At 39.3% G+C, this 16,269-nt stretch overlaps 1 protein-coding gene across 1 annotated transcript in view; it reads left to right on the top strand.

The window, feature by feature from the left end:
• The window catches only part of MAP3K9 (mitogen-activated protein kinase kinase kinase 9), a 54,184-nt gene that overhangs the window by 25,626 nt on the left and 12,289 nt on the right, over positions 1-16,269 (top strand). The window contains exons 3-9 of the mRNA XM_084288564.1: positions 2,728-2,876; positions 6,341-6,516; positions 8,993-9,233; positions 10,036-10,158; positions 10,892-11,045; positions 14,699-14,811; positions 15,435-16,250. Of these exons, the coding sequence (XP_084144690.1) occupies positions 2,728-2,876; positions 6,341-6,516; positions 8,993-9,233; positions 10,036-10,158; positions 10,892-11,045; positions 14,699-14,811; positions 15,435-16,250 (1,772 nt within the window). The remainder of the gene's footprint in view (positions 1-2,727; positions 2,877-6,340; positions 6,517-8,992; positions 9,234-10,035; positions 10,159-10,891; positions 11,046-14,698; positions 14,812-15,434; positions 16,251-16,269) is intronic.

The raw sequence follows: 16,269 nt of genomic DNA, 5'->3' as shown, positions 1-16,269 counted from the left end.
AACACTCTTCTCAGCAGCCGCTCTCTCACTGCTTAATCAGTTGGGGTGATTTTTATTAAAACACCACTAATTTTGTGGAAGTGTTTTATCGTGTTTGGATTTTGGATACTTATGTTGTGTTTGGATTTCTAAAAACTTTCTAAAACCTTTTATCAAAAGCTTTTAGAGAAAGTAAATGTGTTAAACATAATCAAAAGTGATTTTAAAAAGCGATAAATGGTTAGGTAACAACATACACTAATACCAAGTTATTCAGGATAAAAAAAAATAATGTACTGCAGATAGCTGAGGAAAAAATATGCTATACTGAATGATAAAACAGATGAAAGTAATAAATGCAGAATAGTACATGTAGGAGAATTTTACTTGTGCAATGATGGGCTCTAAATTATTCTATTAAGATTCAATAAAAAGATGTTGGAGTTGTTGTGGATAACCTAGCTCATTTTGTAAGGACTCAGAAAGGTAAGGGACAAGTTAAAATTTAATAGGGAAGAATGAGAGAACTAAACGGGAAATACTGTGCTTCTCCCCAAATTGGTCAAACTTTGATGTTTTGTCATTCCTACAAAAAGGTTAATATGGAATTAATATACAAAAGACATCAATGTCAAGCAAAGATGAAATGGCTTCTGTTTGAGAGTAACTAGATTTAGATTTAGCTAGATCAGGATTTGGGGAGCTGGAAAGAAGATTTGGATGTAGTGGGAACCTTTGAAATTGTGGCATGGAAGGACCTAAGAGGAAACATACTCACTGTTCCTGGCATTGAGAGAACTAGGGAAGCAAATGAAGTTATCAAATGGCAAGCTCAAAACAAATAAGCAACTATTTTTTAGCATTGCATCCTTAAATTGTTGAACTCGTTGCCACAGAAATTAGAGAAGAGTGAATGGGTTCAAAAGAGTAGGACGGGTCAATGGAAGAAACACTTGTCAGCTTGCTCTGAAGGAGCTGTCTCTGGCTAGGGTTTCCCAAAAGGAGAGAGAATGTAGTGGGATTGGGTTGTTTGAGGGAAGGAGCTTGAGCCACCTGTGGCAGTGTGGCCAGCCAGTCAATGTATTTACAGTTCGCCTGATGCATGTGCCATCCAGAAGCACGGCCAGATCTCAATGATACCCCTCTGCTAGCACACAAGGGAGAAGGCCATGCTTGTCTTGGTTTCTGCCAGGATTCACCAGGTTTTATGAAGCGTATGCAGACCTCCAACCTGGTGCTTGAGATGCTCCCTGTCAGGCTGCCGCAGGGGTTATGCTACTGGTGAGCCTTGAAGATGTGGTTCTGTGGTGCAGAAGGGGTGGGAAGTTCCTCTAGCTTTACAAATAATAGCACAGCATGTTGTGGGGGTAGAATTAACTAAAGAAACCACTGAACAACAAGAGCTGCTTGGTATTTAAGGTCTCATGAAATAAATCGCTGAAGAAATTAACATTACACTCTAGGAATTTGTAGTGATCTGATGTTATCTTCAGCTCTTGAAAACTGCCTTAACAGCAATCATTTTTAATACATAATTGCTTCTTTGACTTTGGCAGCTTAATTTGTAACAATCTTTAAAAATTTATATTTCTGGAGTACATCTTTCTTTTAGGATCCAGATGACGTAAAAGTGTTGGAATTAATATATTAATGTTTGGCACAGAAATGCATGACTACTAACTGGAGAAAGAGGATAGAAAGTTTAAGATGTACAGGTCCATACAGATGGTTTTCTTCTCTATTTTTTTTTTTTTGGAAGAATTGTTTGAGAAGATAAAACCCTTGCAGTGATTTTTATTAAATATGCTGAGTAGATTTACTTTTTAAAATTAATGTATTTCTGCCTGACTGGCAGTGTCCATTTTCACTGAAGTGTTTTACATTATCATGTCCTGAATTCAGGAGAATGAAGTTACCCAATTGTATGGAAAAAAAATGTTCAGTTTTGCAAAGTTTCCTAAATGTTGTGACTGCTGTAGGGACAGTTTTGGATTGCTCGGTGAAACAGTTAAAATGAATGTCAATACATTAATTCATCTGAGGATGTATACATGTGAAGACATTCAGATAATGTTTTTTAAAGACAATAAGTTTTTACGTAAGTCTCATTTGCTTTGTTTTTAAACCTAAGCAAAGTTAGAAACCGCAGAAGCATACAGTGCAACTCCTGTGCTTAAGAGTGACTGATTTTGAAGAGGGGAGATGCTAAGAATGGATTCTTCCTTCAGGAAGAATCAGGATTCCAGAGGAAGAATCTGCTATGTAATCTTACTATCAGCCTCCGTTATAATTGTTATCATAATCAAATCAGCAAAACTCCTGTTTCTGTTGCTTGATATTCACATTATAAATTCAGAATTAGGAATGTAGAGGTGGGGATTGTTGGATTACCGTCTGACAATTTCACTGGAGTTTTTTTTTTGAAAATGTGCTAGCAATTACAAAAAGGAAAGCTGACACACAGCTTTTACAAATACAAATAAATACACTTTGGGTGACCTTTTATTATTTGCCCCCACTTCCAATTTTTTTTTTTTTTTAACTGATCACTGAAGTCATCTTAAACCATGTCTTATTATTAAAAGGAGGTAAAATAAGGCAATTTACCATGACAATCACCATGAGCTTACCCAGAAAACTGCAAATTCTTCAGCATACCAGAATCACTCTGATAGGTTTGCGTGCTGTCTTGCTGCCTAACAAAGAATACCTTTAAGTCACTTATTCTCTTTTATCTTTTCTTGATAGCTACGGCGTGCTGCTTTGGGAGCTGCTAACAGGGGAAGTACCATTCCGAGGAATTGATGGACTTGCAGTAGCATACGGTGTTGCCATGAATAAACTTGCCCTTCCAATCCCTTCCACGTGTCCAGAGCCTTTTGCCAAACTGATGGAAGGTAAGCCAGCTCTTGTGTGAGTATGGTTAGTATGGTTTGTGCTGTTGAGTATTGCCTCCTGGTTTTGGTTTGATACGCAAGAGCACAGATTTCTCACGTGACTTTATTCAATGCTGCAAGTTGTTGTGGGACCCTAGCTTGGCTGTTATCATACTGTGATGGTTGTTAATCTCTTACAACAGTAGTATGTGAAAGAAATTCCCTGGCCGCTTTTTTATCAGCAGGCTTAACTGTGAAAATGGGAGCTACTGTTGTCATCATCTAGCTTGTTGCTTTCTAGTAGTGAAAATGCAATGGCACTAAAGCTTCACATAGTTGGCTCTAGTTTGAAACCTTCAACTTGTTTTGAAATTCATAGCTTGAACACTTTGCTAGGCATTGTCAGGTTGATTTAGAATGAAACTGTGTCCTACTGACATTTCAGGGAGAGGTTTTAAATGTGGCTTTGACAACTGAAAATAACCCAGATTTTCCTTCAGAATGGTGTCTTTTCTGCCTTGCATGTGGAGATAGTTTTTGCCCAAAGCAGCCCATGTACGAATGAAAGAAATCAAATGTTGTCAGCAGAGCTTCTGTAGTTCTTAAAAAGGATTCAGTGAGGTAGCTTTTGGGGTGCACCTTTGTGACCCGGTGTTCTGGCAATTGCAACTGCTTGTGTATCTCCCAATCTATATGCTTCTGTCTGTCTTCCCTTCCTCATCCTCCATCCCTCTCTTTGAGTACAAAGAACTTGTAGTGTTTTGTTTTTTTCCATCATTCTATTCCCAAGGGTTTCAAATGGTTATATATAAGCATTTTTGTCTTTATTTCTCAGAAAGAAAAGCTGAGTTAGAGAAATCAAGCATGTTCTATAGCCTTAGTGAGCAAAGAGTGAGATCGAACGTAGAATTTATATTCTGGGGCCTCCGGTGGTGTTTTAACCCCAAGAAAGGAATTTTTCATGTAAGAAAATGTTTCTGATGGATTTCTCTGCATTGGGAATAGTTTTCCATTTCTCTGATCTTTTCTGTATCTGACAAGCTTCAGTTAAGTGAAGTAGAACATCACACTTGCTGTTTTGCTATAAAGGTATCTTACCGGATAGTAGACAGCAGTGGAGCTGCAGGTGTAGTAGCTCAAAGGAATGCAAAGCAAGAAATTGTATCTGAAACAACTGATGGAATCGACAACGTAGTGTTTTGCCAGGGTAGTTTATTTTGGCATGGCTCCCTAAAACAAGGACCCTGAATTTCTTAAACATAAGTATCTGCTGATGGGGTTAAAAATAATGCCCTCTATTGGGAAAGTCAGGTAGAGGCGTATGGCCCGTGCTTGAACCCAGCAGCACAGGGGTAAGCACACATTTGGCTCTGGAATGCTCAGCTTCTCCATGTGCGGGGAGAAAAGGAGAACAAGAAAACAATTACTTTCTGCCCCTTCACCAAAACTGTTTCTCAGACTGGCTGTTTCTCGACTGGGTGAACTCTTGTTCCCCTAATGCTGCTTTTGCTTTTGAATTACTGCTCTGGTGGTCTTCACTGAGACAACAAAGCTGAACTTTCCCTCTTCACAGAAAAGATTTGTATGTTACAACTGTCCTCATTAGTGCAAATAATGGCAGATCTAGGCCTGGGAAAATAAAAGCCACAGGCCACCTGCGTAGTTATCCTGTTCACTCATTCATGCATTTGGCTGGCTGCAGCATTTTGTTTTACTTTGGGTCATGTTTGCTTTGCCATGCTTAAAACCTGGGCTGAAGGGGTAGGGATTATGCCACTGACAGTCCAGCTGTATCACCCGTTGCTGCTAATTGGTCAGCAGCAGGGGACCTTGGGAGCACTCTTAATATCCTCAATTCTCTATTTTGATAAGAGAAGCAATTTGAAATCCATAAACACAAATGTGTTCCAGCTTATGCCTCCTGGAACTTGATCAGATACTTAAATACCAGCATCTTGATACCAGCAGTTTCAAAAACAAAGCTCCCAAATGTCAGTAACGCTAAAATCAAAGCAGAGAAGATCTGCAAAACCAAGCCTCAGCAGTTGCACAGATTTTGCAAAATGTTATTTTTTTTTTAATTACAGCTGCTCCTTGTTGTGTTTCAGTCCATAGAAATGATGAGTGCGTACTTCTTAGGACATTGCCAGAAATTAAGAATAATGCTACCTTTTTCCCAACAGCAAAGCCTAGAAAACCTTAGAACAAGTTTATAATTCTTGCTTCCTAACGTAGCAATGTATGTCTCGAATCCAGTGACCATTTAGAGCACTGATAGTACAGTATGAGCATACTGAGAGAGGTCCATGTACTAGTTACTCCAACTCACAGAGCTGTTGTCCCTAGCTGTGCGAAAAGTGTTTGAATGTTAAGTTTTCCTGTTTCCTTGTTGTCAAACTTTGGCATATAGGTATTCTGCAGTACTAAAGTGAATTAAGGATATATGTTGAACAAGAACCTGTGTTAAGGGTCAATATGGGACAATATAGAATGAGGGAGTGATGTTCGCTACGGGAGTTGAAATAAGGCTGAAGTTAGAAGACTGAATGAATACAGATATCCTACTCAAAAGTGTTGCAAAGTCACACATTTTGACCTAGTAGCTTTAAAAAACATGATCTTAATGATTTTATAGATGGAGATGTTATTCCACACCATTTTCTATTTCCATGTCTGTTCTCAATGTTCAATTCAAATGGGTAACCAAAAGTCTGTATTTCTAGAGATCTGTAATTGGGTAAGTCACTGATTGCATTAGATTGTAAATTAAAAAAACAAACAAACAAACAACAAAAAAAAAACTCTTTTATCTATGGTTTCTCTTAAAAGCAAAAGAAAAAATCCCAATCAATTTTCTCTGGATAGTTAGAAGAATCATAAATGTACTATTTGGTGTCATTATTTACTTGAACCTCCTATTTTCACTCAATTTGCCCAGTATTTTCACTCCAGTATGCCCAGGCTGCTTTGTAGGAGTTTTGCAGTTCTGTGGGAGATTCATAATGACTCAGCTTAGCATTAGAAAGAGCTCTGATAGATATTCTTTTACAATATGGCTGTTAACTTCGCAGAGGAAGGGTGCTAAAAGAACTGTGTATGAGGGTCTTGCATATTATCTTTACTCAGCACATACAAATTAAAGCCAAATATTTAAGGAAATCATATGCTAATTTTTATACAAAATTGGAAACGTAACAGTAGAATTAGTAAACCTCTATTTTACCTGAGGTTTTATTGCAATACAACCTCGTAACCAGGTAGTTCAAAATTTTAAGTGATATTGAATATTGTATAAGCGTGAAAGCATGAATTCCGTACTTGATTTATGATCAGTGAATAGTCAGTGACAGTGAGAAATAAGAAAGACAGAGTAACGCAGTGTGCATGCCATTGTCAGCCACTGGGGATCAGTAAAGTACTACTCATAGTCTCAAGTCTTCTTACTAAGAGATGCTTAATAGTTGCTTGTCTTTGTCCTGTTCTAGATTGTTGGAACCCTGACCCACACTCACGACCTTCCTTTACCAGTATCCTAGGCCATCTCACTGCCATAGAAGAGTCTGGTTTCTTTGAAATGCCCAAAGATTCCTTCCACTCCCTGCAGGAAGACTGGAAACAAGAGATCCAAGAGATGTTTGATCAGCTCAGAGCCAAAGAAAAGGTGAGTAAAAAAAAAAAAAAAGTCCTTGCTTATGTTCTCTGGATTATAGTTCTTCTATTTCATCATTTAAACAGGGATCATCGTTTCGTGCATCCCAGTACTAGATTTGTTTATGCTTTACTGCAGCTTGTAATAAGTCCTTGTGTCAATAGCAGGTTATGATGCACACTAGTGTAGAATCATAAGTCAAATACATGTCTGCATCTTTAAATACACGGCTGCATCCTTAGCTGCTGCTCAATACTGTGGTGAGTATTGTGTCCATTATACGCTGTGCAAATTGCTGTGATGAGTTGTCTTCATTGTTTAATATATCTGATAACTATTTCACTATGGTATCTTAATGAAGAACTCCAATAATAATTGTTAATAAAAATAGGAGGGATAATTCCAGATGATATACTCCAGCAAGCATTGCATCTTTGATTCTGTCAGGTTTGTGTTTCCTAGGTTGTGGGCACAGCCAAAGTGTGTTAACTGTAATAAACATGAGCCCTAATAGGGGAATGGTCCAACAGCTGCTGTAACTGAAATCCATTTGGGTAAATAGCAGGGAATGAAGGTCCTAGCAGGAATAAAGGGAACTGTGATCATGAGTCTCAAGGAGTAGAAGTTAAGCAAAGAGGATGAAGTTTTGTTTTTCAAAAATACTGTTAGAAAGAAAATGCAGTTTGCTGCATCTGCGTTAAGGTCCTTACAGACTGTGCAGATGTTGGAATGAAGCACTGCAGTGGAATTATTACTGAAGTAGTTGTAGTTAGCTGCCTCTCACCTGAAAACATTTATTTTTAACACCCAACTTGATTTAGGCTCAGAAGTTGGGTTTAGGAGGTATGTGTGTGAGGGGAATGATCTTGAGTTTAGGGGAGAGAAGCCCCAAAACAGTTCTTAAAACATTTCTATGCACATACTATAGTAGCTTTTGGAGGAAAAAGAAAAGGTAATAGGTGTTTCCCTGCTGCACAATGTGGTCCCTTAGCGTAAATGTGTTGGAACAGTTCTTGAAAAACAGAAACTGCAACAGAGAAACAGATGACAAAAACAGAAGTATCTAGACTGCTCTCATATTATGAGTACTGTTTTCCTCTACAACAGTGGGGAAAGAGATTTAATATCCTATTCACCCCGTGAGTACCTTTGTAGTGATGGCACAAGTAACAATGAAATTATTTTAAAAATAAACATCTATCTGATGTTATGAGTTCAAATTGAAGTTGTTTTTGAATTGAAGATGAGTTCAAAATGAGTTCAAATTGAACTTCATCTTATTTTTTTTACCTTCTGTGGTGGAAGTAGCCAGCTGGAGATAATTATTCTGAGTGCTGAATTCTTTTGTGCTTGTGGTGAGAGGAGTGCAGTGAGAAGAGCAAAATATTTTGAGATCTCAAGGACCATTTCAGTTGATTCATTTCCTCAACAAAGGAGAGGTCAAAAACTTTGCAATATGGTTCTTTATGCTTGAGAAGCAACCATGCTTGGTGGAAATTGATGGGAATGGCCTCTTCACAATGTTTTCTTTATTGATTTTTATGTTAGAGTTGGGTTTTGTGCTATTTTATGATGCATGGCTTTGAAAGGTTATTTTTAAACAGTTTAAGTCAATACTGAAGCTAACATATGTACTTACTGAACAAGAAAGTAAGGATTACTTCTTTTCAGAGTTAAAAATAAATACTGCAAAATCGGTTCCCGTGTACATGGTATTCTCCAGTGGTACTTGAAAACATGTGCATGTCAGGATATCCAGCATCTTTTGTCATGACGTTAAATTTAGGATTTAGTGCCTTTTCACAAAGTCACAGAGTGTTTGAGGTTGGGAGGGACCTCTGGATGTCATCTGGTCCAGCCCTGCTGCTAAGGCAGAGCCACCTACAGCAGGCTGCTCAGGACCATGCCCAGGCAGCTTCTGAATACTGGTGTTTTTTGAATAACATGTGCATGCCCATTGCTTCTTGTACTGTCACTGGGCACCCCTGAGCAGAGTCTGTCATCTTTGCACTCTCCCTTCAGGTAATTATAGACATTGATGATATCCCCCTGAGCCTTCTTCTCTCCAGGCTGAAGAGTCCTGGCTCTCTAAACCTTTCCCCATAGGAGAGGTGCTCCAGTCCCTTCAGCATCTTGGTGGCTCTTGGACTCTCTCAATTATGTCCATGCCTCTCGTGTGCTGAGGAGCCCAGAATGAGGGACGGTACTCCAGGTGTGGCCTCACCACAGAGTAGAGAATTCGGACGTATATTTTTGAAGAAATTTTAATGCAAAATGTTAATACTGATTAGAAGGGCCTTGAATGGCAAGCGCTGAGTTCTTTAGCATTATTTTTAGTTTTTTGGCTTTCAGCTGAGCCTTTAAACAGTGGTGCTAGCAGTGCAGTGAACATAAGTCACTGCTGCTGTACTTTCAGAGTGGGTAGTAGTAGTCTAAATGCCCAGATCATGAGGTAGCTTTTCTTTTCTTCTTTCTGATCTCCCTGCAGGAGCTTCGCACATGGGAAGAAGAGCTGACTCGTGCTGCTGTTGAACAGAAGAACCATGAGGAGTTGCTCCGAAGGCGGGAACAGGAGCTAGCAGAGCGTGAGATTGATATCCTGGAAAGGGAACTCAACATCATCATCCACCAGCTGTGTCAGGAGAAGCCCCGGGTGAAGAAACGCATGGGGAAGTTCAAGAAGAATCGGCTCAAGTTAAAAGATGGCAATAATATCAGCCTGCCTTCAGGTTGGTGATGCAGGCAATGTCAGGTGTAATGGGAGGAACAAGCAAACCTGTAACTTTGGTGCCTCCTTTGTGCTGACACTTAGCATTAGGAAGTACTGGATGTACTTTGGGAGAAAAAATACCTCTGGCATCAAGAAACTAAGTTTGATGCTCTTGTGGCTAGCATTCCCCAAAGGCAACAGTTCAAAGTATATAGGAAAAAAGTGAGTTTGAGATGTTACACTTTTACTTGAAAGGCTGTATGTGGCTCATAGCAAAAATGTTGAGGTTGCAGTTTAGTGTGTTGCAGTTTAGCATGTCACAGCTCAAAATGATCAGTTTAATAAAGATTGTACCTTTTTCTTTAAAAAAAAAAAAAGTATGTTGCTGCTTTGGGAATATTTTACAGAATGCAGCAGAAACCATAAGCTACTGGATTTTTTTGCTGCAGGAATCTTAAAAAAAGAGAAAAAGTAATACCAAAAACAATCTTAATAGCTGTGAGACTACAGCACTACACAGCTAGTTCATACGTGAACTCAAGTTAACACACAAGTGATCTCTAACACAACCCTGAAAGAAGCGTTAGCTACTGCTGAGGTATCTGGGATGTCAGAATGTCTTCATGACTGTGAGCATGTCTTTGTCATGAAGGAACTGTGTGAAAAATGAGCAGCAATTAGCTGTACACAGTTTTACGTGGGTCCTGTAAATTTCACACTTTGAAGGTTATGATAAACGATTTATTCTTCTTTCTTATATTTAAAAAAATGTAACTGTGTCTTTCTGCTTATGTTTTGAATTCTTTTCTTTTGATAAACAGATTTCCAGCATAAATTCACTGTGCAGGCTTCTCCAACGATGGATAAAAGGAAAAGCTTGATCAGTAGCTGCTCCAGCCCTCCTGCAAGTCCTACCATTATTCCCAGACTCAGGGCCATACAGTGTAAGGAGCTCAATGTAGTATTGAATTTGGGAAATGTGCAGTCTGTCAGCGTGGTAAGATGCCAAGATTCCATATCTAGGACAGGACTGTAAAAAATGTTCCTAAAATGTTGGCCTTGTGCCCTGCATGTATGAATTTAGAGAGAAAAATAGCGTATGTTGGCAAGTGGGAGTGGGGAGTTGGGTTTTGTGTTCTTTGGAGTCTAAGCCTCACCTATGTTCTTGAAAGATTGCTGCTGTACTGTACAGAAAATACATTCCTTGGATGTATAGGCTGATCTTTAGAAGACTAAATTTGCAGAGTAGATCTGTGAAACGCAGTTGAAGATGATTAAGTTACTGCTGGAAGGACAGAAAAACAAGGATGTTGCCATGAAAATGGTGTTCCCATAATAACACAGAATTAGGGAGATAAATGTGTACCAGAAGTATGAAAGGAATGTTAGCGGATGTGTAGTGTTTGTATCAGATAGTGTCACATTTGTGTTTCTAGTATCAAAATGGTATTTCTAAAAGGGAAACCAGTGGAGAAATAAAGTCATAAAGCCTGTCTACAGTAATTTGAAGGGATCTGGTTGTTAGATTAGTGTTGATACATGCTGAGAATTATGTGGAAGAACCCCAACTGGACACTAGTTACTATTCTTCTGGCCTGTGTTCTTTGTGTTGTTTTGGGACCAACTTGGTTATCTGTTTTTTTCCCCATTTTCTCTCTGTTTTTCCCACTTGTTTAGTGACTCCTGCTGAAAGCAGTAAAACATGGGGACGAAACTCAGTCCTTCCAAAGGAGGAAGGAGAGGAAGAAGAGAAGAGAGGCCAGAAGAAGAAAGGGCGCACGTGGGGACCAAGCTCACTTTGTCACAAGGAGCTAGGTGCAGGAGAAGATGGGTAAGAAGAGAGGGCCTGGAGTCAGGCTGGTGTCCAGGTTCTGAAGCTGGTTATGAGCTGGCTCACAGGAGATTTGCCTGCCTTCTTGCAAGCACTTTTCTGCTTACAGATGTGCTGTGCCTGAGGTGTTAGAGATCCAAAACAGAGATCCATGTTGTATTCATTGCCTTGCTAGAGGTCCAGTACAGACCTGATGATTTTGCTGCCCACTATTACCTCACGTGTTATTTTAAGCAGTAAAACTTACTTTTACACAGCTCCTTAGCTGCATAAAACTATTTCTTTTCTAGGTTTTCTTTATTTTCAGGCTCAGTTTATTGTAATTTCATATCATATCTGCAAATACTTATTTTACAATTCTCAACTATAATTTTTAGAAAGATTTTCCATGATGCTGTTTAAAAAGTATCTGTAGAGCCAGTCAAACATCGTCTTTTCCAGCTTTTTTAAAGGACACATGTACCTTCAGTGAATATGCCCTAAAAGTGATATTCTACGGAGATGTGAGTTGCACCTGGCCCTTTTTTGTAGATTCTTGTTCTATGGCACCATTTTTTTCTCCTGTGAATTATTTCTGCCCATCCTCAGATTATTGCTGAAATGCTGCTTAAAAAAGAGGAATATTTTAATGATCTAAGACTTGTGAGAGGTTTCAATGCCTCGTGATTTTTAGTGGAATTTGAAGTTTATTCCGCAGCTAAATTGATAGGTTGACCTTTGCCATATTTTCAGCAGGGGAAAATAAGATAACTAATAAGATATTTTTTCTTTAATATTATGTGCTCAGGTGTGAAACTCTTAGCAAATAGATGTTTATATAATGTATCACCACTGCAGTATTCTGCAGGAGGGCTTAATCTAAGCATTCAGTGCTGAAGAAATATTCCGATAATTCCCTCAATAATAGGCTTTAACTTTTGGTTTGCCATGAAGTGGTCATGCAGTTGGACTAGAGGATCTTTTAAGGTCCCTTAGAACTGAACTATTTTATTCTATTCCAGTGAACCACTTTCTTCATTCACAGTACTCTTGACATATGCTAACAGGGCAATGTGGAGGAAACTTCTTTGCCTGTGCTTTATCTGTACTGTAGACAGAGCATTGCATTCTTCAGAATTAAAACATGCTATATTTTACAGTCATTAATTATTCAAAAAATAAAAAGGTCAGGAGATTACTGAAGCTGGTAGAGAAACACTTCTGCCTTGAAGTAATAATTAGAATTTGGGGAATAAATCTTTTTTTTTTTCTGTTTTTCTGGTCCTTCCTGTGCAGTCTGAAGAACTGCTTTTGAGTACAGACAGCTGAAAAGGAGTTACATGCTAACTGTGCCTGCTCTTAAAATTATCCTGTTCTCTTGAAAACTGTGATGATCTGTACTATTCATCACCTTTTCCAGGAAAGCATTGTAAGACCATAGCATTTTGCAAAGTATCTGAAATATGATAGTGTTACTGAGAGGGCAGTGTGGTTAGCATACAATGAACTGCTGCTTCTCACTGACTTCATGCCAGACTCAGATTATTGAAAAGGGATAGGGTTGCAGTAAATATTAGTACCTTGGTTGATAGAGTGCTTGCTCTTCTTTTTTTTTTTTTTTTTTTTGGTCTGATTTGGGAGAATAGGGATAAAAAATAAGTTAATCGAAGAGCTAAACTTAGCATAGAAAAGTCCAGTGTAAGCTTTCCCCATGACACTGCTGGTAACAGCACTGCTGCTGTTCCATCTGCTTATGCAACTCTGTGATGAAGCCAACTTGAATCTTCATCTTTACCATCCCTTTCAATGTATTTTCCATAGGATGTAATCAAAAGTTTAGGCAGGAATTACACTACAGCAATTGCTGTGAGATTCTCTAGCATGAGTTAATTTACCTATAATTAAGTAAAGTCACGAACTGATTAGAGTCATTATTCACCCTTCTGCATTTATCTTTGGGCATAAGAAATAGTAGCAGCAGAAAGTAGCATAAGAAGTAATGAGCAGCAGAAAGTTGTAGCATATTCTCAAGGATATCCTCTGCACAGGTCTTCAGGGTCTCCTGGTAGTGTTTCATTACATAGCTGAGTGTAGTGTGGAGGGAATAAATTGCAAAATTGTAAAATCATGTGGTTTGTCTTTCTCAACGAGTAGGATTCAGTACTGTGCTGTCTGGGTTCAAGTTCATAGCAGGGTACTGCATATGCCAGAACAATTAATGGTGGGAAAATGACGAACTTTTGAGACAAGTGAGACCTGTGTAGGCTGCTTTTAGTGAAATCTAAAACTATTCCAGAATGTTGGAAACAGCGAGTACTTTTGAAAAGTAATGTCTATAGAATGGTGATCAACCAACTGAACTCATGCTGAATCAAGCTTAAACCTTGTGACCTTGCTATAGTGATATTGTTTGTCTGATGACAAGCATGGCTTCCCAGTTAGGTAGAGAATAAAGGAAAAAATACATACCGAGTATGTATAACCTTGAAATCCTGGCATGGAAGTCATCTTAGACATGCAGAATGATTCTTGTGAAAAATTAGAATCATGAGAGAGTTCATTACAATCCTTCCCTTACAGAGAAAGGAGGATAAGAGTGTATACAAGCTGTCTCTTTTCAAAGAACAATACAAGTTAGTCACGCAGCTACAAGAGGTCTCTCTTACTAATTTTTCAGTTCACTCAGTAACAAAGAGATTCTGTAGTATGTCCAGTTGGGATCATTCAGACTATACATAGATATTTTTGTCTCCTTTCACTTCAAGTGCTGACTGCCCAAAGTGCTTTTTAGGCTTTTCGCCAGCGCTGACACGTTTCATGTTGGAGTTTGTAGAAAGGCACCGTAGATATCCCAGTTCAGAGAACATTAACTGAAGAATAAAATGTTGTTGACTTGTTGATGTGTCAAAAAATTGTGCAATATACTGTGGTTGTTCCTGATGTCATGAAAGTATTGCAGGGAACGAATAGGATGGTGATAATGAAGATCTATGAATAGGGACTACTAATGAGCTCAGGTGCAAAGTAAAATGCCTTTGAACTCAGATGACTTGAAAGCAGGGATTTATTTATTTATTTATTATTTGTTTGGTTTGATTTTTTGGTCTATAACTAAAAAGCAATGGCATGATATATGGTGTTTAGTTACCTGTTTTTCCATAATCTGTAGCTTATGCTTTTAACTGCCTGTACTTGAATGCAGTGTTTCCTTTAAGGGAAAGTGTTGGGTCTTATAATATAGAGGCATCTAACTCCGCTGTTTTAATGACTTCAGCGTTTTGCATTCCCATTAAGTTATCTTTGATTTTCATTGTTTATTTGTATTTCACATGGAAATGTTTTTGTAGATATTTTTTCCCTCCTCCTGCTGAGCGCTTTTTGTACTTGCCATGGTAGGTTTGCCTTGATTTAAAATGAAAATATCTAATTTCTTTAGTGGTGCTTTGTATTATTCTTCATTCATAGCTGTTGTTTATCAGCAGTGATCTTTTGGCAGCTATGCTATTACAAATGAGGGAGCTGTTGTAAAATGCCTTGCTATGGGAGGACCTTAAGTCTACATAATTAAGGTAGATACATGCATGACCTAAATAGAGCAGTAGAGAATATAGAGGGAAGGAATGAAAGGTTATTGTCAGCATTGTACATTTTATCCTGTCTTTCTATTATTTCAGTCTAAAAGCTCTGGTAGAAGGATACAAACAGTGGTCATCCAGTGCACCAAACCTAGGGAAGATCCAGAGAACTGCACCTGCTTTTCCAGGATTCACCAGCTTAGCGGAGATGGGTAAAGGATTTCCCTGGGCTTCTGATCTCCACTTCCGTTAACATTTGAATGAACTTTTCCTTTCCTGACCTTTACCTGGTATCTTACAGCAGTGTTTTCATTTTGGTAGCATCTGGCTTTTCTTTATTCTGTGTGAAATAACTTTCTCCTTCTGGATTTTCTTTTTCTTCATCTCTGTTCTTGCATTTCTTATCTGTCAAGCTTCTCTTAATTCCCTCTTAACTCCAAGTTACCTTTCAACTCATTTGCTGTTAATATTTAGGTGAGCAGTATGGTTACACCTTTACTTGCTGGGAGAGATCCTTATCATTTTCCTACCTGTTCACTCCTGACTCCCAAACTAGTAACTGAAATGCGGATTTCTTCTGATACGCTGTTCCTTAATTGATCCTGAACAGATCAGCAAGCCAGTAACTTCCACTGGGATAGCGTTTTCCAGCTACTTGTCTCAGCTTACCTGTTTGGAGACAGTAGTTTGTGTTTGGCAATTGGTGAATGGTGCTTGTGAAGAGAAGGATGGTTGCATCTTCTGAGAAGAAGTTTCTCATGTGTATTTGTAAGACATGGAATTTTGCCCATGAATCTTATATCAATGCAAAGTATTTCTTGTGTTTGATTTTCAGATGATGAAGACAGCGAATGTCTTAATGGGGAGGGCAAAGTGCACCCTTCACCTGGGCACAACCAGTCATACCTCTGCATCCCATTTCAGAAGAATGAAGACTGGGATGGGCCTTCTAGTGATGCCAATGATGAGTCCACCCCTGTGAACTCTGCTACTAGCACCCCACAGCTGACACCCACCAACAGCCTCAAACGTAGTGGCTCCCACCACAAACGGTGTGAGGTTGCCTTGCTTGGCTGTGGAGCGGTGCTGGCTGCTGCAGGCCTGGGGTTTGATTTGCTAGAAGCAGGGAAGTGCCAGCTGCTGATTGAAGAGGAGCCAGAGCCACCCAAGGAGGAGAAGAAAAAGCGTGATAGCATTTTCCAGCGAGCTGGACGCCCGCGCAGGAGCACTAGCCCACCTTCCCGAAAAATCTTCAAAAAAGACGAGCCCATGTTGTTGCTAGGCGAGCCATCCACATCCCTCACCCTTCTTTCCCTGTCTTCCATTTCCGAATGTAATTCCACCCGGTCCCTGCTGCGCTCAGACAGTGATGAGATTGTGGTGTATGAAATGCCTGTCAGCCCTGTGACGGTCAAGGCTCCCTTGCCAGCCATTAACAACCCGTTAGTCAATGTCCAGATTGAGAGGTTCAAACAAGACCCCAACCAGTCCCTGACTCCCACTCATGTGACGGTCTCTTCCCACACCCAGCAAGGCGGGCACAGGCGCACACCTTCTGATGGGGCCATCAAAGGGACCGGACTAGTTGTCAATGGGTGCCCAACCAGTGGATGCCCTTCCAGTAGCTGTTTAACTGGAGCACTGGGAGCAGGTAGGTTTTCAGCCATCTT

This window comes from Netta rufina (assembly GCF_964035555.1).
Source record: "Netta rufina genome assembly, chromosome: 5".
NCBI classification, from domain to species: domain Eukaryota; kingdom Metazoa; phylum Chordata; class Aves; order Anseriformes; family Anatidae; genus Netta; species Netta rufina.
The sequence above is the reverse complement of the archived record's forward strand: the minus strand, read 5'-3'. Positions and strand labels throughout refer to the sequence as shown.